The 25,505-nt window shown below is 34.7% G+C and overlaps 2 protein-coding genes across 2 annotated transcripts in view; one reads left to right on the top strand and one right to left on the bottom strand.

The window, feature by feature from the left end:
- LOC128207401 (synaptotagmin-17-like) overlaps positions 1–25,505 on the bottom strand; it is a 78,977-nt gene that overhangs the window by 31,341 nt on the left and 22,131 nt on the right. The window contains exon 2 of the mRNA XM_052910289.1: positions 4,940–5,092. Within this exon, the coding sequence (XP_052766249.1) occupies positions 4,940–5,092 (153 nt within the window). The remainder of the gene's footprint in view (positions 1–4,939; positions 5,093–25,505) is intronic.
- Positions 9,996–15,023, top strand: LOC128207400 (uncharacterized). The gene is made up of 3 exons (XM_052910288.1): positions 9,996–10,130; positions 10,512–10,792; positions 11,157–15,023. The coding sequence occupies exons 2-3, from the start codon at positions 10,512–10,514 to the stop codon at positions 13,798–13,800; spliced, it is 2,925 nt and encodes a 974-aa protein (XP_052766248.1). The 5' UTR covers positions 9,996–10,130; the 3' UTR covers positions 13,801–15,023.

Here is a 25,505-nt window from a genome sequence, read left to right as displayed (position 1 = left end):
ATATATCAGGTATTTAATGGTAATGAATATACCATTTCTGCAATTATCCTTTATATATGATACTAGACATTGATGTTAAGAAAAAATAATATCGGTTATTTGAAAATACCTCTGTCTGGTGTTTACGGTACATTTAAATAGTTGGATAACATTATTTCCCTCAACGTTTACATGCCCACGTAATTTTGAGTGCATGGACATCAGGACTATTAGGGTTTTTATCATTCATACCTCTTTTTCTGCAAGATTAAAGAACAACAATTTAAAGTGTACCAGAGAATCAAACGCTTTTTGAAACTTAAAGAAGATAGAAACGGCCACCAGGCTTGTAACATATTTCTGAACCATACGTTGCAAGCAGAACAGATTGCCGGATAAAGATTATAGCCCGAACAAAATCTGCATGGGACTCTTCAATAATATCATAATCTTCCGCCTATATATTTATACGTTTTTTTATACCAGAGAAAATCTTATAAGTTACATTGATTAATAAAATACTTATATTATTACTCGGATCTGGTTTACATCCTAATTAAAAAATGGACACTATAATTACTTTACTTCAAGTGTCCGGGGAAAAAGCCGTTTCTATAATTCGATTAAATAGCATATCCATAACTGGGAAATTAATCTACTATGTGTTCTTATAAAATTCTTCACATCCCATCGTTACCGTTTGATTTACATAATGTTCACTTTTTATAAGTCGGCGCCCTTCTATATTTGATATTACTTTAGAATTATTCCAACTGGGGGACTAGTTCATAAATTGCAGAACAATGCTTTCAATATTTTCCACGTTGCATGATAAAATGTGAAGTTTAGTATGTTATATAGAACTTCACACTTTAATTGATAATGAAACCTTAAATTATAATAGCCCTGCTTATCATTTTGAATATTTTGATTTTAAATACCAACTCAATCATAACAACTCGGCCATCTCCGGCAAGCTTCGAGATAGATACAGGCCGAGGTGTTCCGACTGATCCCAAATTGATGAAGGTTACACGGTACTATTACAATATCCTTTATGTTTCTAAACCTCCTACGCAGTCATCTCCCTTGGCGACAGCAAAAAGGCGAGTTTTGAAAAATTAACATTGAGCTTAATTGTTTGTTTTGAAAATGTCATTCGAGAGAATGAACTCCAGATTATACCCACTTAATGTATAGTATTTTTATCCCCGTTCTATTTACTCATAAGAGTAAAATGTGTTACAAAAACATAAACAATATATAAAGCCAGGAATTCACATAATATGCCGGTTCAAATAAAAGGTGAATTTCATGCTATTGAAATCAAAGCATTAGACCATTGACTCTATTTCTTCCGAAGAAACGTGTGCATATTTTTGGTATAATTTAGTTTGCACCGGATGATTAGCTTGGAAAAAACAGAATATCTATAATTCCGGGCTTAAACTATTGTAACAATATTATCAACCATAATGTCTTTCGAACATCTGTATACCCAACATATTATCATTGAAATGATAACCATTATTTGGTTTTCTACATGCACGTTTTTCTTCTAACTTAATTGCAGCGACTTGATGCTATGCATCAATTTTTTCTTGTACCTTTCTGTATTTCATCATTTGATATAGGACGATTCAAAGTGTCGGTTGTATTGAGTAAAGCGTTGTGCATACTCGAGGTTGATATATTCTATGGGTACTTGATTGTCCTTGTACAGCAAATATTCAAAGTAACTTGCCCAGTCATTTGCCGAAATAGTATTACACTCTACAGTTAACGGTTTTGAACGTTTAACTATTCGCCAATTGTTTAAGGTTTATCCATAGATTGCAAAAGTGAAAATAGTTTAACTTTTAGTTTGCATACATTTAAAATGATATTCTAGACGCCTTCTAGCTTAGAAAACCTGTACTTTTATTTGTCCATCAGAAATGCTTTAAAAGGAAATATTTTCTCCTTTTTGCCTCCGGCCTCTGTACAAGTTAAATCCCACTTTGCTGGCTGAAATCGACTATACTTTCTCCCAGCTCCACTGCGCATGTTTTTAGCGGACATCGTATATAAGCATACAATTTTATAGACAGCATAGTTAATATTCGCCTATACTGTATTGTATACAGAACAGATCATTTATTTACCAGAAGATCATAGACCCATGTGGCCGAATATCATACAAAAATGGCGACAGGTACAAAACATGTGTAAATATTCATACATATATATGACCTTTCGTGCACTACAGACAACATATAACATACCAAAACTTACAATAATAAAAATTTAACAATGCAATGAATGGTATATAGGTTATTATATTTTATATGCATATACATATACATAAAAACATACAAACACACATATAAACACACACACATATTTATGCTGGATATAATGCATTTCTAAGTTCGAAAGCCTTGTATATAAACATACTCAGATTTTTAAAAATAGTTTCATTTTCTGCATTGATCAACGCAATTAATTTATACATACTAGGATGTTGTCTATAGTACCTAGGTATACATCTCATTCTTAGTTCATTAAATAATGTGCATTCTATAGAAAATGGTATTCATCTATTATATACATTATATTCTCTTTCATCGAAATTATTTCGAAACGCGCGTATAAAATCATCTGACTAAATATTTCGCACAAAAAAGCGATCGTAGTTCAGTGTTGTTTGTGCACCATATTGCTGCACAGGCGATATTATTTATATACGGAAAACGAGTTTGAAAACCATCGTTCTTTACTGAAGCATATGATAGACATTCAAACAATAACGTCCAATTTTAAATTACGTATCTTACAACAAACGCATTATGTATCTTCATATTATTGAACGATGTTCATATTTGCCGATAAAACCTGATGTACTGAAGTATTAATATAACCAGGGATCGAGTTTTTTAGTGCCATGCATTTGGTTTATGATAATTCAAGACGCAATTTAAACTAATCGTACCGATATGTCAAGGTTAAACCATGATTAATGTCATGAATCTTTACATCTGACCACAGGCGTATCTAATTGTAGAGTTTTTACATTCTCTATTATCCTACGCAGTGCCACATTTCATAGATTGTCACAGCAACAACCGCATCTACCTGCAAATTGGCGATAACAAATGCCGACAAATGATTAAAGGTTTAAGACGATGCCAATAAATTTAGACTGATAATAGAAAATGAGTAATTACAACGCCAATTAAATCAAAACAGTCGTGAACATCCGTTATCACGCACCTAGTTACCGTGTCTTTCATAAAAGAAATTTAATATAAATTAATTTCCCATAACTTTCGTTTAAATATGCCATAAAAGCTATGGAAACATTAGATAAAGAATGCATGTGTCCGTTTCGCCAGCGTAGAATGGCAGACAAGAAGTGCGTCTTCCTCATATTCATACGTTAGTTTCCTATCAATCACTGTTGAGCAACTTGGTGTAGAATACTGATTTTTTTTAACAGAAGGTCAAAGGTCAAGGTCGTTCAGGCCTTTTCAAAAGTATTTGTTGTAGAGTCCTAACTATATGCACATTAGTCATGCTCAGTAGATGACCCCTTCTGAGTTTGTAAGACAAAAGTCAAGGTAGTGGTAACTTTAAATCGAAAAGCGGTTTTCACTCAATTTTTTGAGACACCACTTTGGTCAACCCTATATTTTCTTGTGATTAAATTTTGTGTCTTGGATTGTTCTACATATTCAGTTAATTGTTTTTTAATTGGGACTGTTGAAAAGCGAAAAGCCAGTTTAGTGTCTATATGAAACATATAGTAAAAATAACTGAGGTCTTAAGCCAAGTCACAAGGGAATATGCGCTATTTGGGCATAACGGTTAAGTTTGTATCGGTCATTGAGGTTGCATTCCACGATTGATATAAGAAAACGACAAAAACTTTTGGTTCCTGAATTCATGAAATGACATGAAATTACACAGAACTTCTAAAATTGCAGTTCAGTGCAATAAATTCCCTGGCATATAACCACGATCTCGTTATAAAACCCTGGAATCTGCATGGAACTTAATGTCTCATTATACTAATCAATTTAAATTTGGATCGTAGAGAGCGAACGTTAAAATTCATGAAAACGTGAAGTAAAACAAATGATTTCATGACGCATCCTGAAATCATGCTTTCAAACACGTTGGACCAACGGGAAACTACAAACATTTTAAGTATTATAAACACGAACAGGTCTGTACAATTTAAAACAGAACAACGCAGCCTTAGTATTCTTTTAGCAAGCAAGTTTTAAGGTATAAGTTTATTTGAATTTTGAATATCAAGTGATCCCATTCTATATGTCGTTTTAAAGGATATCATGTGTAGAGAAGAACTATATAAAAAATATACTGAAAAATTATCACAAATAAGTTTTTTTTAACCATGAAATGTTGCAAAATCGGTAAATTCATGACTCATTTTCGTTGGAATAAAGAACTAAACAGAGAAATTGTCATAACCTGTTTAACGTACAGAAAGAAATAAGGCACCAGGCCCCAATTTCTCAAAACTTCTTAAGCTTAACAGGCTTAAGTCGCTTATTTCAATTAGCCAAAATACATACTGAAAATTGATTTTGATTAATGAAATGGTTTATTCTGATAATCATACAGATTGTTCCTACATAATTACTAAGAAAATCTTGAGGAAGTAAATATAACACATTTTATAGAACAACAAAAATAGTGAGATTAGCTTAATCCTGTTATAAGGGAATTAAGAAGTTTCGAGAAATTGGGGCAACATTATCACCAATGGCTCGTTGAAGCGTATGTGTGCATGTGAATTTATTCCGTTTTCAATATTAAGCCAACAAGTACTGTTTAATAACGGTTCGAAAACTTTTACAGAAATTGAACAAATTCACTGAAATCAAATACCGGATTCCGTATTTTAAGGTTATGGAAATCAAATATCGTCTTATTCAAATGCAATCCAACTTACAGTAGAGTCTCCGTATGAGTCGCTTCAAGCCCCTGTCCCAGAAGGTTCTGGATCGTATCATGGGGTATTTGAGGCATATCACCACGACAATGAAGAAGCATACGCCAATGGTAACTATGCCTAGTATTGCTCCTGCTAGCTCTAATGCTGGCACTGAAATATAGAAAACAATGAACTGACAATAGTTTACACAGCATAATCATGTTGAATGTTCTATGTTATTAGAAACATACACTGTAACACATGGCGAAGTTAGGAGATTACTGCAACCACGTATGAATTTTCGTTCAAAATCCAGCCGATTTACAATATGCACAGGTTGTCATTTGTCATGTTTTAAACATACAGTTAACATATAGCTTTAACGTAATTTGATTGTTGACAAAAGAATGATGCAATTAAAACATATACATGTATAATGATTTAAAATTGCCGATTCACTAATTGGTCAAACACTATCGTCACGTGGTGTTTGGTGACAGGGATGATTGTTCTTGACAAAATCTGATGAAACGGTTCCTTTCAATGTGAATGGGCTTGTCTCTGTATGACAATGATATTCAATAAGTATTATACATAAAGGTAATAATCTATTATAAACAAAAAAGTAGCTATTTTAGAGTTTTCTAAATTAAGATGCGTTGTATTGTATCCATTTGGTTCGTGGTACGTTTACCGACTGTTTCAATATTGTTTGAAATAATGCGTATGCAAATCGGATTTAAATGGCGGTAAAACCACACTTACAATCGATATGACAACAAAAGATAGCATAGTGGAATAAATTTCAACTCATGCATAGATGAATTCCAATGACTTTATTGTAGAACATAAAATTTTAATGTTGACAGGAATGGGAAACATATTATATGCCACGCTGTGGTGAAAACATATTGCCACTAAATGCCGAGGTCGTTCTATGTAGAGACATTGTATTGCTAACACGCATACTCTATGATACGACGTCGTTCTTTGGACGGAAATTGTATTTTTAGCGTGGAAAGTCTATTGAAGGATTTGATATTAGCCGTTCAATTACCCAAACCGCATTAGCGAGGTCTAGTTTTATTATCCATCAGGGTTTAGTGTCTAGCGACGGAGATATTTTCACGCAACATTTTAGAGACAGTATGGTTTGCTACAGAAAACGCCATTTTGATATAATTTGTTTTCAATGTTCAAAAGATAAACATAGATTGAACACTACGAGTAAATTCAAATAACATTTAATATTAGTCCTAGGGGCCGGCTACATAACCTCAAGCCTCGGAAATTACGAGCCAAGCAGGTATGTTTACATTTAGTTTATAAAAATCGGTCCCTTACATCCAGTTCGAGCTAACGAGTTATTCGAGCCAAGCGAGTTCGAGCCAACAGGGTTCGAATGTACTTAACCAGTCGAGAACATGAATGTATCCTTATGAAACTCATATACAATATGATAGAAGGTTAGTGCGTCCAATTATAACAGAAATGACTCTAATTACTCATTATAACAGAAATTATTAAAGTAGTAATTGGTTTCTCTGCTCTATTGACAGGTGAAATAATGTGACATTAACTAGTTCTCGGTGAAACCAAAATAGAATATATATTTGAACAAGTCAGCTAAATATCATACAACGAGTGATTGAGATAGCCCTGCACGCCCAATTAATTTTACATCATTTCATGATTAAAAACCGGCGATAGTTATATGAACGGAACTCTATGACATGTTACAGATAACTGAGTCTGCTATGTACAATCGAATCCGTATTTCCTGGCTTCGCAATAATAGATAATCAATGCTTTCTATTCATAGACCGTTGATCGCGGTACCATCTAAAACGTATGTCTGTAAAATATGAAATATACGGTCGGCGTCAATGCATGAATGTACACGCTGTCCATTTATCTGATTATAGCCCCCACCTACACCACACCAGCGGATCAAGCTTCACTCCCCCCAGAGACTTCATTGTGACAATATGGTAGACATTATATGCATAAACTACATCAAACAATAAGAACAACTCATTTTAGCTTGTATCCATTTCAGGGATGGGACGGATCTGAGACCAAGTAACATCCCGCCACCAACGGCAATGTTATCTTCTCCGCTGATGTCTTGTAGTTGTATTACATTGCAAATGTCTTTTATTGCGCTGTCGACATGTTGTAAGACGCCGTAAACCTTGACGTAAGCATCATTTTCTTTACCTCAAGATGTTTACCAGTGATCCAAAACCTTGAACAAACATAGGAGCGACATGTTCTCGTGCACGGAACTATAGTGACCTTGAACAAACATAGGAGCGACATGTTCTCGTGCACGTCACTATAGTGACCTTGAACAAACATAGGAACGACATGTTCTCGTGCACGGAACTATAGTGACCTTGAACAAACATAGGAGCGACATGTTCTCGTGCACGGAACTATAGTGATCTTGAACAAACATAGGAGCGACATGTTCTCGAGCGCGGAACTATAGTGACCTTGAACAAACATAGGAGCGACATGTTCTCGTGCGCGGAACTATAGTGATCTTGAACAAATATAGGAACGACATGTTCTCGAGCGCAGAACTATAGTGATCTTGAACAAACATAGGAACGACATGTTCTCGTGCGCGGAACTATAGTGACCTTGAACAAACATAGGAACGACATGTTCTTGTGCGCGGAACTATAGTGATCTTGAACAAACATAGGAGCGACATGTTCTCGTGCGCGGAACTATAGTGATCTTGAACAAATATAGGAACGACATGTTCTCGTGCGCGGAACTATAGTGACCTTGAACAAACATAGGAGCAACATGTTCTCGTGCGCGGAACTATAGTGATCTTGAACAAACATAGGAGGGACATGTTCTCGTGCGCGGAACTATAGTGATCTTGAACAAACATAGGAGGGACATGTTCTCGTGCGCGGAACTATAGTGACCTTGAACAAACATAGGAACGACATGTTCTCGTGCGCGTCACTATAGTGACCTTGAACAAACATAGGAGGGACATGTTCTCGTGCGCGGAACTATAGTGATCTTGAACAAATATAGGAACGACATGTTCTCGAGCGCGGAACTATAGTGATCTTGAACAAACATAGGAACGACATGTTCTCGTGCGCGGAACTATAGTGACCTTGAACAAACATAGGAACGACATGTTCTTGTGCGCGGAACTATAGTGATCTTGAACAAACATAGGAGCGACATGTTCTCGTGCGCGGAACTATAGTGATCTTGAACAAACATAGAAGCGACATGTTCTCGTGCGCGGAACTATAGTGATCTTGAACAAATATAGGAACGACATGTTCTCGTGCGCGGAACTATAGTGATCTTGAACAAACATAGGAGCGACATGTTCTCGTGCGCGGAACTATAGTGATCTTGAACAAACATAGCAGGGACATGTTCTCGTGCGCGGAACTATAGTGATCTTGAACAAACATAGGAGGGACATGTTCTCGTGCGCGGAACTATAGTGACCTTGAACAAATATAGGAACGACATGTTCTCGTGCGCGGAAGAACAAACATAGGAGCGACATGTTCTCGTGCGCAGAACTATAGTGATCTTGAACAAACATAGGAGCGACATGTTCTCGTGCGCGGAACTATAGTGATCTTGAAAAAATATAGGAGCGACATGTTCTCGTGCGCAGAACTATAGTGACCTTGAACAAATATAGGAGGGACATGTTCTCGTGCGCGGAACTATAGTGATCTTGAACAAATATAGGAGGGACATGTTCTCGTGCGCAGAACTATAGTTATCTTGAACAAACATAGGAGGGACATGTTCTCGTGCGCAGAACTATAGTGATCTTGAACAAACATAGGAGGGACATGTTCTCGTGCGCAGAACTATAGTGATCTTGAACAAACATAGGAGCGACATGTTCTCGTGCGCGGAACTATAGCGATCTTGAACAAACATAGGAGGGACATGTTCTCGTGCGCAGAACTATGATTTAAATGTCTGCATGCTGATGGATGTTTTAATGTTCAGCAATCTATAGATCTCTGAATGCACAGTATTTTCTACAGAATGAAAGCGATGAAATTGCCATAAAAATAAAATGCCATTAAACCTGGCTGAACTAAAATTCACACTTTAACAAATATTGTATGCTTAAAATGTCAGTAGTAAACATCTCCCCCGCTTATTTCGTTCATTATCGAGAGAGAAATTGTGCTCCAAACAGCTTTATGAATGAACAGTTATCGTAAATAGTTGTTAAAAGCGAAACTGTTTCAAATGTTTATCCCACTGTTTTCCATTACTCAACAGAGAAGTTTTTAAAAACCATAACTTTTTATAATTGCAAAAAAGCGGCCAATCGTTTATACTGCATAAACGCACGAAAAATAAGAATCAATCCTTATAATTACAGTTCCCCTTTCTATTTCTCTATTTGTTTGTGATTATAATGATTTTCTCTTTTAAGGATATTGTTTTTAATTTATGTTTTAAGTATGCATGACCAAGGCCTTTTTTGCGAAACTCCGCCTACAGAGGTCAAAAAAGGTCAACCGGTTCAAGCCAAATGAACGCCAATTTTAAGGTACAGAAACTCAAATACGAATGTTAATGTTTTACATTGTTGATATACATATACGTAGTGTAATAATTTTAGCCGTGATGACATAACTGAATAGCTATGGAGATGTGCGTGTTATATGGCGACTTTTGTTAAATGTTAGCGCTTTAAAGCGACATTTGTTATGCATTTAGCACTCTAAATCATCAACTTAGTATTTATGCTATAACTTGAATATCACATTCGTGATCATAACATGCGAAACTCGTTTACTGAAATTCATAAAAAAACGAGTGTTAGAAAAACCGTTTAATAAATTTCGTTTTGACTGATAAGTCATTCAATATCCTCATTATATATTCTTGAAAGTCAATACTTGTTGCTCAATTCAGCAAAACAGGTCTTAATCCTAAATACGATGAGCTAAAATAAACGTCTACAATCATACTATCAATTACAACGCATAGTCCATGTGCAAGTATCGTATATACAGTGGTTTAAATGTTTTCTAAATGTTAGATACCCGATCCAATTAACACCTTTTGTCTTGCTCGACTCAGATATATTAACACGGCTATTGATTAAAACTTATAATCAAAATAACAATTTAAATGGACTTTAACAATTGTTTTCAATTAAATGTTTTGAGGAGACAATGTAAGTATTAAAGAGTTGTTAATTAAAGAGTTTTTTTGGGGGGATTTAAATTGGATTATCAAATAGCATTCACTTGAAGAACAAACATAAAATGCTCCTGTTTGTATCTGTGTTGCACAAAGGGATCTAAGGGTTTGATAGCCCAAATTCAGAAGCCTTTCTATGGAAAAAAACTGCACTAAAGGGAACTTTAACAGTAGTTCTACTGCTGTTTGTCAAAGATATCTACCAAAGGACAATGAATCCGTGATTCGACACATTAAATTATGGAGTCTTGCAACAAAATCGTAACACAGTGCACGTTAATACTCGTATTGGCTATTTTTGGTTACTGGGCTTGTACGTGAAGTTTTCTTTGTATTTTTGTTTTATAATCATCAGATGCCGCTCAAAAATAAGGCACCACCTGGACAAAATGGAGCCTCCTCTCCGACCCCAAGCGGGGAAGTTGTTAACCGGCTGTTACATGTGAAGGACACAGTGAACTCAACATTGATTGTGCAGCATAAAAAGACATCGAATCTCACAAACGTATTGTCTGAAGTTGAAGATCAAATAAGAGAGGTGACAGAGCAGACTCTTCGTAACATAAAATCAGATATTGAAAAGAACAAGCGGAAAGTACTGCCAGGAATAAAACGTTTGCAAGATTGTTTAAAAGGGTGAGTACAACTTTAATAGAAAATGTCGAATTGTTTGTGCATAAATGTATACACAATATAGGTTGATGCCAATTTTTAAAAAAAATATATATTTTACTGCATTATTTTGTTTAACTCATTTGACTTCAATGCTCAAAACAAAAACAAGCATATTATTTATGTACAGATAAGCCTTTATAAATAAAAACAACAACAATTAATTGTAGCGTGGCCATAAGCGCCAAAATATCGCTATACTTTTTATATGTACAGAAATCATACGCTTTTTAGTTTTGATCATTAAAAGTCAGTTGAGTTAAACATCATAATGCACGAAAAAATATTTGACATCAACCTATATTGTGCCCTTAACATTATTTTACAGTTTGTCGAAGTCTGAAAACAAGATAAAGCAAGGCGACCGAGGGGGTAGGAATGCAGACACGAAGAAAGCTAAACGTCGTATCAAGGATGCCCAAAAGCTCATTCAAGAGTTTGGGACTCGGGAAACGGACTACGAGATGACAACATGCCTCGCTGATCATATAACCCAGCTTTGCAAACGCCTCATGCAGCTTACGATTAAATTATCCACAGCCAAACTTGAACCAATTGAAACGCCGAGAAATGAGAAGTCCGACACCGATTCAGAAGATAACTTTGATTCAAAACCACTTGAAAGAAGCAGAACGCCGAACCACATATACGAAGAAATAGACCAGTTTCAAGTTGATGATACATATCTTAAGCCAAATGGACGCTCGCAGTCTTTGCATGAAAGGTCTTGCGAAGTTCCACCACTTCTCTTAAGGAATTTGAGTCCAGGGAATATATCCAGACTTAATAGTGTCCATCTGTTTTCAAGTGAAAGCGATTCAAGTGGAGATGATTTTAATTCTAAGACGTTTATGCCCTTCAACCTTGAACCAAGAAGTAGAAGTCCTCTCATTCGAAAAGCAAAAAACACACAGCAGACGCCAAAGGAGCGGAAATACGTGCGAAAGTCTCGTTCGCCGAAACCGCAGAACAATGAATACGGGTTTGAAAGACATATTTCCCCTAAATCTGAAAAGCGTAAAGCGGTTCTGATATCCGAACACCCGACAGAAGACAAGCACGAAACACATTTCCATCCCTCCTTGCAAGCACCAATTGATCAGTATATCGAGCACATGTCAACCTCACCGGAAAACCAGTCCAGTCACCACGAGATTCCTACTTCTAATTGCTTGACATTTACTACACGATCGACACCGAAGCGTTTGCTACCTGCAATTCCAAAACCACCTGCTGAGGATGTTTTTGATGCGGCACAAACTCGACACGAAGAAGGCGGAACAACTGCAAACTATTTCAGAACAAAAACTAACAATTTCCAAACAGCAGACGACATTTCATTGACGAATCAACGTCACTCTGAACGCCGTGAGGAAAGTTCAGATAGGGGGGAATCTGTTGATAGGGAGGAGATGGAGTTTCGAAAAACAGTGAGAAATGCTCGTCAGGAAATTATCGATCGTATAAAGAATCGATTTCATGCAGGCGGGAAGTATATTTCGGACAACAGCTCTGATGAGAGAAGGGATGATTCTAAGACAGTTGGAGCGCATGTAAATACAAACGCTAAACAAAAGCAAAGTGAATTTCAATCAATGCAAAACTGGCACTCAAAGGAGATGGATGCATCAGGGTCTGACACATCTTCTGTTAATAAAGCAAGTGGAATATACAAAAGTAAATTAATCCACCTTGGTGACACTTTACCTAGTACTAGTAATAATTCAAAGGAGTCAATTGTGAGCTCTACGATAAAGAAGTTTGAAACTGATATCTGGAAAGCTGAACTGACATATTTCAAAAACGCAAGAAAGAGCAAGAAGTTACGAGCTAGTAAAACATTGCCGCATTTCAGATCTGCCAGTGAGCCTCGAAGGTCAATCTCAAGTTTGCACTCAAGGTCAGACTTTACCGAAATCAAATCACCGTTTAAAAATAATGCTTTGAAACCAAAAAATGAGAGTGGGTACAGCACATTAAATGAAAGTGACAAAGACAAATTCGATGACAGCGCAAATGAATCCCTAAACAATTCTCTGCTTCTCAGATCGTGCACAGAAAATGATCTAAATGACCTTGTGGAAAAGGAATGCCCTAGTTCCATACGAAGACAGTGGAGTAAAAGAAGGTCTTCATCCCTAAATGCAAGAGTCCCACGAGCAACACAAGCCCCGATCAAGCAAGGACATGTGTATGAGAAAGAAACATCATTCTATATACCCGACCATGTGACAAGATGTCATGCTGCAGCTATAAACGTGCTGGACAGTGGAAATATCATCATTTTGGATGAAAGACATTTTTACATACATCTCTTCAGCGGCGATTACAGCCATATTCAAGAGCTGAAACTTTACGATATCCCACGAGGATGTGAACGAATTGATGGAAATAAGGTGGCAATTGCTTTGCCATACAAGAAGAGAGTTTCGATATATGCGGAGGAAAACAAACATGTTAAATTCAGGAAAGATCTAGCTATCCCATGTCAAGAATGGATACTTGATATAAGTTTTGCAAAGGGTCTCATATATGCTCTTTGCAAAGGCGGACATGTTCATGTTACTAACGAGCAAGGGAACGACTTAAATTGTTTGTCAATTGGAATGAGCGGTCGTTTAAATGTCGAGCCTTTAGGGAAATCTTTCTACATCATTAGTGGTAGAAAAATTACCAAGTTTGACATAAATGGGAAATCTATTTCAACGAAACCAGACATCGACGCATATTCAATGTTGTTTTTGGAAAATCGTGTTTATGTTGCTGACAGAATGAAACACCGCATTCGTGCATTAACGAATGTTCCTGACGTGCAAGATTTAACGGAAGATAAAATAGAATATCCATCAGCGATATGCACTTCAAAAAATGGAAATAGGCTATACGTCAGCCAATATGACGAGTCGATCGATGTCACGTTCGCCCGCACAATTACAGTGTATAAGTTGAGAGAAATTGTGACAAACGTATAACAATGCAGGATCACTTTCTGAAAGCCACTATCTAAAAGCGAGAAAAAAAACGTTCCAAATTCCAATCTGACACAAATTTAAAAAATCAGCTCAAATAATGGTTTTAATGCATTGCCTTTTTTGTAAGGTTTGTTAATAATTTATTGATTGTATATCTTAGGAACTGATGCAATTGAAACCACACTGACAAATGCATCAGACAAAAAATACTGTGATATTTGTGAATGGCGCAAGGAACGAAAAAGCCAAAGATACATTCATCAATTTATATTTAAGACAACACATATATCGTGTGTATACAATCAACGTATATATTACAAATCGTTTATCATTGATTGCGGTACTGTTGGAGTCAAATGGAGTTTACACCCGGTTTTCCATCATTCTATCGCATGTGAAAATGGAATTTATACTTTGAGTTTGCATTGAGATGGTCATTTTGATAGCAACATGTTTTGCATATTCGTTTCAATTAGCGGTGTGTATTCCAAAAGCTGTAAGAGCTCGTGTATTTCCTGACTTGACCTTTGCAAACCGAATTTGTCTCACGCAGTAGGTAAATGCCACAGAGGACGTAATGGCTTTATACAGCAGTCGATCCTTATAAAAGTGAACATTAAACCCCAATCCTATTTAAGATATTCTTTATATAGTTTCGCTTTAAACCCTACGTTAGCCGTAAGGTGATAATATTATGCTGGATTCCCGTTTCTTCTCCCCCAAGATAGGCTAGGTAATTCTTTTGACCCACTTAAACTGTTTTCTCTTATTTTACCCGTTGCATTATAAAAATGGTAACATAAACGCAAACAATGCCGTCATTTAATTTCGTTTCCGATATGACGTCATTCGGTTGAAATTTCATGCGATTTCTTATCAAATATCTTCTTTTTTTTCAATTAATGGCATGAAATCGGTGAAATAAATTATATATCTTAAACTGAAACAAACAATTACCCTCTATGGATTTTCATGATAAATCATTTAAGGTACATATAAGTACACTTATACCTATAAACGAGTATCTTTCTGTGCAAACACTCAATGTTTGTTGTATGGACATTATCTCGTGCGGATACTTTTTCGAAGAGTATTATCAGCACGTATTGGAATGGGAGTGTCATATTCACGTGTTAACCTGAGTTGTTAATTGTTATTCTTAATGTTGCACTTAAATATTTCCAGAAAAATGTTGTTGCATTAATAGAAAGTGAGATGTATCAAACCTGATCACACGAATTGTAAATAAAAATGTTTGAACGTTAAAATATCAGATTTGTTGTTTTTAAAATGCTGCCGCATCGTGTCTTAAACCATGTGAGCGAATGAGGGTGTGATGGGTATTAAAGCCGCTCTCTCGAGCTCACAAACTGACCTTTTGGCAACATAAATGAGCCATTTATTGCGTTAAAGTCTGGAAACCAGTGATAAAACAAGGCTGACTAAAGAGAAGACGGCATATTTTTTTCATATCAATGATCGAAAATTGATGTTGTATGGCTAGAAAGCCTATAGAAAATCACAATTGTCTGATCTTTTTTGAATAATTGAGATATGCTCTATAAAAATATATCTTATATCACTTAGTTGAAAGCATAAATGCCAAAATCAGCTGATTTGAAGACAAAAAATTTAAAAAAATATGTCAAAACTGTCAATCTAGTGTGAGTGTGCAGCTTTAATTTCCAATAAAAATACTAAAATGGGAACGTTATTCCACAAGGATTAAAACATTTGATGATTTTTCCTCATATAACACATTATGATTTACGTGTTCTCTCATGAATTTTCTAACTTCAAATCGCCTGAAGCGAAATACACAATTTCAGTTGTCTCTGATAACACGGTGTATTAAGTTTCTCGATTTTGCGTCCTGGCGAGATTAGCAAAAGCATTTCACAGCACTTATTTCACGTTCTATTGCCATATTGGTCACCCCATTTCCTTCTCATTACAATTTCAATTTCCGGATAATGCAATAGTGCGACTCCAGCGATTCACTTGTTTCAAGAGTCATTCCTTAGATGAAAAAAATCAGCTGCAATTGGCAGAATCGCCCCGGTGCAAATTACGATGTTGTGTAAAATCTATATCAATGCAATTTGGTGTATTTTTGGATGTCTTTATAAGCTAGAGTCGATGTTGTTTGTCGCCTGCTGAGCAACATAATTTGAGCTATTAACTGTAATTTGGCATGATGTCGATATACATGTATCCATCTAAGTGCGTATCATTATATTCTTCTGGAAAATTCTATAGCTACGCAAGTTATGTACGGAAGGCTTGCACTATCATTTTTTTACCTTAATGATTTAATTTAAGCAAATTGTCATATTTTAAAAGTAAGAATCGTAAAAAGGAGAAGAAAAACGTATGCTAAAAACGTCGTGATAATAAATGTGTTTGTTTCTTCTATCAAATATTATAATAGTTAGTTTCTAGATACTTCGAACAAAAGTCGATGTACTTAATGTAAAATATATTATATGGGTTTCTGCATAAATTCATTTTTACATATTAGCTTTTTGGTTTATACAATGTCAACACAAAACCTGATTCACTATGCCATACCTATCTACGTTGTAGCATGGTTAATAACGTATTTAGACAAAACTCGTTTCACTGTATGATAACTAAATTATCATAAACCCATCTATGTATAAGTTTATTGAATCGATAAAATGGAATAACAAAATCTCAGTAAATTTATAGCTAATATTAGCCTCCAAAATATAACACTCTATTGTTAAGATTTACCTCCATATCACATATACATGTATACTGATATTTTTTTTCCTTTTGTATGTCTTGTTACATTGTAAATATCCCCATTCAATGATAATGCCATTTATCATTGTGACCAAATCATCATGTCTCCCCAACTCATGGGGAGACATATTGTTTTTGGCCTGTCCGTCAATCCTTCCGAACGTCACACATCTTTTTCGCACAATAACTATATAATGCGTTGACACAGGAACTTCATATTTTGTATCTGGTTAGTAATGAACTGCCTAATTGCTCGAAACTTCTTAAGTCCTTAATAACAGGACTAAGCTATGTTCACTATTTTAATTTTCAATATATTGGGTAATATTTACTTTTTTACTGTGTTTATACTTAAGATAGTAATAACAATTAATCATTTTTCATTTATCAAAAATCAATTTAAGTATGTATTTTGGCTTATTGAATATAAACTACTTAAGCCTGTTAAGCTTAAGAATTTTCGAGAAATTGGGACCAGTAGATGTTGATATTGAGATCAGTAGATAAAAGGTCAAGATCGCGGTGACCTTGAGGTGAACAAAAAAAAAAACGGTTTCTGTTCGACTGCAGATTCTTTGTCCATGATTTTCATACAAGGTCAAGGTCATGGTTACATTCAGGGTAAAACGATTCTTTGGCCATGATATTGAGCTAAAAAATGGTTACCGCTCAATAACTAAAGACCACTTACTAGCAGATGATCCATGTTGATTTGATATCAGTATGCATAAGGTCAAGGTCGCGGTTATCTGCTTAATAACTAAAGATTTTTTGGGCATAGGAACTCCATACAATACAAACTGTGTTTACACTTTGTAAGAACGATCTCACAATATTGTTTATGAATCAATAGACCAAATTTCAAGGTCTTTCTTGGTTCGTCTCCATTCCAAAACTACAAAATGTACGTCCATCATGAAGTATTTCTTACCTACGTCCACACAATGGGGGAAGAGAGACAAGCGCATTTCAAAAGAAAAAACAATAAATAAAGAACCAAAACAATCTTAGTTATTCACTATTATGAAACATGAATTATTATGGTTGGTGATTAAACTGTTTTTTAAACATGTTAATGACAATAAACAATTATGTCTGTCTATCCTATCTATGTTGAAACAAATTGAAATTAGTTAAATAATTATTGTATTTTCGACGGTTTTCATCACAAACATTCAAAATGTTTGGTCCTTTTTTTGCTAATAGCGAACTGGGAACTCCAGGCACATGTCTAGCAGCATAGCAAAATGTTACTGCGATCTTTTAACTCAATTTTAAGACATTTTCATGATATATAATTCCTAAAATACAGTTTTATTGTCGTTTAGATTAACATTAAGTGCCAACTGCGTCTATCGAAATACATTTTACAGTAAATTTCAGTTATAGGCAAGATCCTATTGATTTGTTAGACGTTGGTAGGTCTGTAAATTAGCTTTTGCAATTATGCTGCTTTCTTGAAAAAAAATATATGAAAACACTATCTCAGATTCTCTTGTTTATCAATAATTCAATATGGTGGAACTCGCTTCAGGATAAAACGCAAACACGACGCGAGGTAAAATGAAATGGTTTTTTGCAGAAGTCGTTTTAAGTGAGAATATTTTGTTTTTAGCACTATGTTGGTAATCCGCTCTAGGGAGATTCTAAATGTAGTCTCCTTTCTATCGATAATGGTACAAGATGTCTTGAAAGCTAATGGTGGTTTCTCCTTATCAAAGAATGAATGAGACGAGAATACAATTACTGTAGATTGTTATTCCATGGCGATGAAACATAATACACATGTTTTAGTTTCGAGTCAGAAAAAAAGTACGCTATAAAGTATAAATCTGACCTTTATTTTTCATGTTAGAAAGTCATCATGTGTCCCTCGGGATGAAACTATTTAAGAATTCACCGAACATTTAATGTACGAATGTGATCATCTTTTATTTGATCTTTTCGAATAGTGACATGAGGGTATCTTTTAAATTCGCCGTATATATACTTTGTGAATCAGTAGTTAGCTTAAGTATAGATATATTACAAAACAGTGTTACTAAAGTTATCTTTGGATGAAATTATTTGAAAATATACCAAATACTTACTGTATGAGTTTTATCATCTGTTCGATCAGTTTGCAAGTGGGTTTCAGTATACAAAATTAAAGGGAGTCTCATAATTTGTAAAATGTACTTTTTATGACGAAATAAACAAGGCAAACCATTAGAGGTGTTAAAAATAAGACACTGAAGTCTGGAATCCTGCAACAAATGTTGATATATGCTCAAATATTGTCTTTGAAGTCCACGATTATGAATAGCGTAGGTAACGCTTTTCAACAAAATATCTTAAAAAAATTTACAATATGATGTGAATGTCCTTTTGGGCGACATTATTGTCAGTTTTCTAAAATAAATTTGTAAAACTGTACCATCGTGGGCTCGCTACCAGCTCATACAAGTATGTTAAACTTTAATTGTATATTTTTTTCATTTTTATTTGCAATATCGGTATCAAAGAGTAACAGTGTTTTAAATGCATTTACATGAAAAAAATGTTGATCCAAAAACATGAGAACGTAAATATACTTTATCTATTAATACCTTTATTAATATAGGAGAAAACAACAATAAAACACGCCCAATATTTACGCTTTTGACTAAAAAATGGTAAAAAAACGCCTACATTTTTACCAAAAAAATAGGTCCTAATTGTGGAGCGCTAATTTAACTTTCGGCGAAATATGTAAAAATCTTACACTAAAACCAACAATTATCCAATGTTTAGCAAATGCCATTATTTGACTGCATCGTCTAAGATTCTGAGGAGCTCTCTTGAATATTTGATATGTACGTTATTCGCGCATGAAATTATTTATGAGTATAATTCATAAAATAAGGATAATTATTCATATTTTCCATAAAAACTGAAGTTTTAAAAGCTGTGTGGTTTTTGAAAAGAATGATCAATTTTCTCCGTATTTCTAGCAGTATTTTTCCTTCATATGATAAAAGTTTTTCTCAAGAATCTTGCGAACAATGATATTCAATATTAAAATCAGATGGATTCTGTAACACAATTTATGTACTCTGTTGCCATAGTAATAGATAATCATTTTCCGGCAAGAAAATTAATGCGTTCGACATTTTTTCCCGATTCCAGTTCACAAACCCAATAAAAGAAAGTTGAATTCCAATGGACATGTATACACATGAAAGCTTTCTCTTGAATTATAATTATCTGCAAAGAAGGCGATGACGGAAAACAATAATTGCAGTTGCCATGAGCTTCATTTCCTTGTATCGAAAAAAAACCAGCAAGGTTATTTGCAACAAACATGCAACTAATCTTTAAAAGGATGAAAACCTTTTATCTTTTTCCTGAAACTTTGAGAAAAAGGCATTTAATTAAATTGACGTCATTTATTCATATGCAAATATGACGTAATCTGGATATTGTATCACATACGATATCACAAAAAATAAACGTCTTTAAAATAATTTGACGCCATGCGTGCATGTGCAAAAATTTGGATATACTATTGCATACGTTAAAGAAGTCTAATAACGAAAGCTGGTGTCTCTCATAGCATGGCATGCGTATCTATACATTTAAAGTGGCACTCTTATTCAAAATCACTACATACACATGTATAACAAACATAAATTTTGAGTGATAAACCTTCAACTTCTTACTGAAGAATGCATTTATGAAAAACATGTATTACTGATAATAAGATTATAACCTTGTATTTTATAGCGGAAAACGCAAAAAAATATATAAAAGAATGGTGAGTGTTAAAATATTAAGTAAATCTACTATCATCTCCTAAGGAAGAATACCGTGTTTTCTGCACATTTCATTCAAATTAAATTCGATATCCTTCATAAGAACCATTGTTTTCGGCATTTATTCATCGTTTTTTGGCATATTCAAACAATTGTATAAATTGCGGTAGATCTGATCTGTGAGTAACAAAGCATCTTTAAACATTTTTTGTCAGCATTTCAATTATACAATGGCAACTACAGAGACCATCCCAGTAGTCAAACATCAAATATAAAACATGCTAGGACACAAGGTAATAGCAAAAAGGACACTCATTGCAAGGCCTTTAATAAGTACTTTCCATGGCTAAGAGTGTAAGGCAGACTCATCACAAACCGAGCGTAGGTTTACAGAGTTACCGTAGACCACCCTGTCCGAGGGTTTGGATAAGCCTGTCTTACACGAGCGGCCATGATAGATGCCTTTTCACCCACCTCAGTTAAACATAATATAGTAAAATGCGTTTTCTTTTCGCTGGAACTCTTTTGTGCGTAGTGAAAAAAGTCATTACACACAGGCACTTTTTTATCTGTGCCCGTGGGCCAGATAAGGATTTCCAGCATGTCCAATATTTTGATCTAAATACCCGGGGTGGGAGAAACAAACATAAAAGCCCCCATTCAGACAACACACCATCATTATAGCTTTTCTAACTGAAGATGGGATAACTGCCTCGGAACTGTCGGTAAAACTTCACTTGACCCGAGTCTACTGTGGGTTTAAACTAGTTTTTATCATCATAAGCCCACACTTTTCCAAACAATTATCAATTATAACAAAGTTTAAAATAGAAGTCTCATTAAAGCAGCAATTGAAAACGATTAAAAAGTTAACATATAAACTGAGAAAGTAATTTCAAGTTCTAAATAAACGACCGAATGCAAATACATCTGCTAGATTTATTATGTACACTTTGCAATAGCTTTGACAACTGGTCTGAACAATAAATCCTCGTTTTTAGAAGGAAAAATAATGAAAATAAACACTTCCTTTTCTGTATTGTCATTCCAATAGCTAATTGCATTGGGTAATTTAATGTCATAATTTGAAATTTTCTAGGAGACGTGCTGAACTGAATATCCTTTCGAATACCGCTACCGTACATCGACGCGCTACCGTAGCCGCCTAATGCAGACCAACTTTTCAAGGGTGCTGGTTACCGCTACTGTTTTACTGTAGGAATACTGTAGACGACTGAAACGTACCGAAAAAGTAGGTACGTCCAGTTCCACAGCCGCAAAATGCACATTTTTCGCAAATTTGTGGTACGTTTTTCATTGAAATAAGAAGGATTGTGAATTTTTAAAACAGCATTAATACGCTATGGTACTTTGTCTCAGAAACAGTTACTACACTACGGTATTTCTTTCAAATATAATAATCATGCAAAAATAAGCAACGGTATTTCTTTAAAAATCGCCATTCACCATTATTCGCCTCTGGCTTTAGTAAATTTGCTTTAATAAAACAGCATGCTTAAGCTTTTCCTCTTGTATCAGGAGTACGCTGTGGTATCACTGTTAAATTTAAGAAATGAGCAAAACTGCGCAGTGGTATTACTATGATATTTGTTTTACGGACTGTGTGTTAACTTCGATAAGGTAGACATTTCATGTTACTAAATCAGTCACTTAAGTGCACTTTGGTAGCGTTCTTGAATCTAGAAGTATGCAAAACTACGCAACGGTATTTCCTGTATAAACATAATACGTAATCAACATAACACAACCCATTTCAAAGGCGACGTTGCCTTTGAAGGTCATTTAACACTAGTTACGCTTCCTTTTAAAACTGTTGAAATATATGCTATAACTTTCTTATAAATTCAACCGGACATCTATTACGTGATCGCTATAAAGTTATCATGGAAACCAATAGTGACTGCAAATATATCAATATATCAACAGAACATCCATTAAAAAATAGCTGTCACAGTTGCCATGAAAACCACTGCAATAGACAATAAACCAACCGGACAAATATCACAAGGTCGCATCAAGGTTACATTGGAACCACAGTGACCCCTGTTATGAAAGTTGTATGGGAAAGGAGCATGACTTAATACAACGTGCATCAATACATATCTGTCGATGAAACAATGATCAAATGTCACGGTCACCATTCAAGAATCGTTGGTGCTCCATGTGTCATGGGGTATCTCAGGAATTACCAGGCGTACTTAAGTCGAAAGATAAAAGTAAGGTTGACTCAAACAGTTGTAGAGAACTGAAGAGAAAACATCACAGGATGATCATGTTGTATTTGCCGACAAGTTTAAAACATCAGTTCCTCTTGCGTTTGGGAAAAAAATCTATACAGTCGTGTCACGCATTAAACACCGGAAGAACATATCAATTGGTCAATCGCAAAATCAGTCCACGAAAAGAGATGGCAAAGTTAGGATGCTCAGCAGAGGAGAACACATGGCATGAAATATTTCGGACCGGAAGCGTATGTCCACTGCATGGGAATAATCAAAACATGTGTGCAACCCGATGACATGTTTCAATCCTATACTATAATAAATAGCCGACAGAACAAGGTTTTGACCGAAGAAGTAAATGCAAAAGGAAAGTGGGGAAAAAACATGCATCGAAGTTATTTTTTAATTCAAAAAGGGCATGGGTGTTGTAGACAGTGAACATTTACAGTGTACCAACACAAAGTGCTTATTTGTGGACCTAATGTGTGTGGTTTGCCGTGGACATCTGGCTTGTGATTCATCATGTATAAAGCGTCAACCCTCCGGCTACCTATAAGCTGTTTGAGAGAATGGTAATACTTTTTTTACAGTATATTACAAACATGCTGTAGAATGTTAAATAGTAACCATAATCAGGTTTAATATCATGTTGATCTTTGCACGTACCACCAAAATGAAACATGAACAACATCTTTTAAAATCAATCAGCTGTTTAATGTTTTATGTTCTGTTTTTAGGTTGCAGAACAACTTATCGGCGGGAATAGCACACGTATAAGGAAATCCAAACAAACAAGTGACATTTTTTAACCTCACCTCTTTGGCGATGTGCAGTGCAGAGTCAGCTTGCACAAGTATAATTATATTTCGTATCGTGGCATTACCTCTAGGAAAGGCCGAATGGAGGTCAAGTCCAACAAGACTATGGCTCCAGAAACACACAGGAACGAAAAACAACAACCCATGTATGTAAAACATTTTCAATAATATATGTTTTTTATATAATTGCATTTTGAAATGACCCTTAAATCGCAACAATGAACGGCCTCTGAAGTTTATGAAAATGCATACATTACATTATTTCTACTGTTTAATGGCACATCTTGAATTTCAGAGTCTAGTACAAGAAAGCGCCGTTTAGATCAATCATGTATTAAAATAAGTATTAATGAAATAATCATAACAAAATGTTGTTCAGGTGTCAACCTTTTGTTCCTGAAGGGACGAATAATGTTTGTTTTAATGTTTTTATAGAATTAAACATGTCATACTTAAAATGTGGACATATTTTTCGAAATTACATATATACAATGCAATTGTCGCTAACAACGTGTCTTTATAACAAATATTCATCAATATGTGATTTCTTTTAACAGACCGATGATATTGCATTGCACCAGAAACTCCACTAGACTCTGTTGCCGTTTCGTTAATCGCATGCTGTGATTATACTGGTGTTGTTTCCCGTGACAAATCTGGCGATATTTTTAGCAATATAATAGTTACAGTCAAATACTTTGATTTATGTTTAGGTCTATGTTTTTCTATTATATAATTATGTACATGTGTTCTTTGTTGATTGGAGAAAAAATATTATCATTATTGATTTTTGTCATGTTTGATTTTTTCCCTATGTATTCCTCAAGTTCCTATGATGTATATAATTGCTCTATACATTTTATAACCTTGATGTATGAATTAATTGTGAATCCGTATTTGGATTTTAGTCCTATAAGTATACATTTGTATAGGAAATGAATGAACATGTGTGTAAAATATTATGATAGAGAATTGTTATTTTAATTCCTTTCTGATTTATTTAATAAAAAATATATTGTTTTGTAATCGCTTTATGCATGTGTAAATACTAAAATAAACAAAAATATGTATAATATAATGAAAACTACAGGGACAAGCCCATTAGTTGAACAGTAAAAAATAAGCCCTGTTAAGAGGTACAAGTCAAGGACCCAAACAACAATGAACTAGACACACAAACATTGTTACACCACTTCTTAAATCATAAGTTTCACTTTTTATTTTATTACTGAATTTTACATAGAATGACACGTGCCTGGAAAACTGTGATAATGTGATGTCTGCATTAAAATTAAGCATGGCTAAAATAGCGTATTTATACATACATAGTTTAGTTACACATGGCATTCCAGAGAGTGTTTATGTGGATTTTTTTTTAATTTACTCAGATTCAAGCACACACATGCATAATATGATTGAAATAATAAAAACATTTCGCAAAGTTGCCTTACAAACATCTTTTTAAGCATTGTACTTTTGAAATATTTTGGAAAACCTTTTTCTACTACTGTAGTACAAAAATGCTGTTTTAAAAATATCAAATAATAGCCGTAGCGTATTTATGAGGAAAACAACAGACATAAATATCGAGTTACTACAAAAGTTAAAACTGCCATAGTGTATCTATGCATGCACACGTGGTATAATCATAACATTAAACGTCTCCGGCAATTTTGAAATACATATAACTGAAATGTTTGTACTAGAACTACCAGAGTGTATTAATGCATAATATTATCCTTTATGTACTTTAACAACTTGTTCAAAGAAGTAATTCCTATCTACATAACTCGCCTATAGTAGTTTTATAAACATTAAAAAGTAGCCAACACCGAAGATGAAAATTACCACAACCTACATATCACAGGATTACCATTGCGCTGTTTTGCATGTGCGTTTACCTACTGATGATTGTCTTCAATCAAATTACTACAACACACGTCTACGGTTATTTCTACATTTGTTCAAAATTCATCATATCCGTAGTGTATTAATGAGAGTTTTGTATTTTTCCGAAGTCAACCAGAGCGTAGTTATGCCGAAATGTCATATATATTAATAAGTGAATATTTTAATTGCCGTTACATAATAAAACCAATAAA

The sequence above is a fragment of the Mya arenaria genome, chromosome 11 (assembly GCF_026914265.1).
Source record: "Mya arenaria isolate MELC-2E11 chromosome 11, ASM2691426v1".
Classification (NCBI taxonomy): domain Eukaryota; kingdom Metazoa; phylum Mollusca; class Bivalvia; order Myida; family Myidae; genus Mya; species Mya arenaria.
Note: the sequence above shows the minus strand (reverse complement) of the source record. Positions and strands in the feature narration are given on the sequence as shown.

Bases quoted from the DNA above. Each gene is read 5' to 3' on its own strand.
- LOC128207400 (XM_052910288.1), top strand. From the start codon at position 10,512: ATGCCGCTCAAAAATAAGGCACCACCTGGACAAAATGGAGCCTCCTCT. The intron at 10,793-11,156 runs GTGAGTACAACT...ATTATTTTACAG, and splicing joins TTGCAAGATTGTTTAAAAGG to TTTGTCGAAGTCTGAAAACA.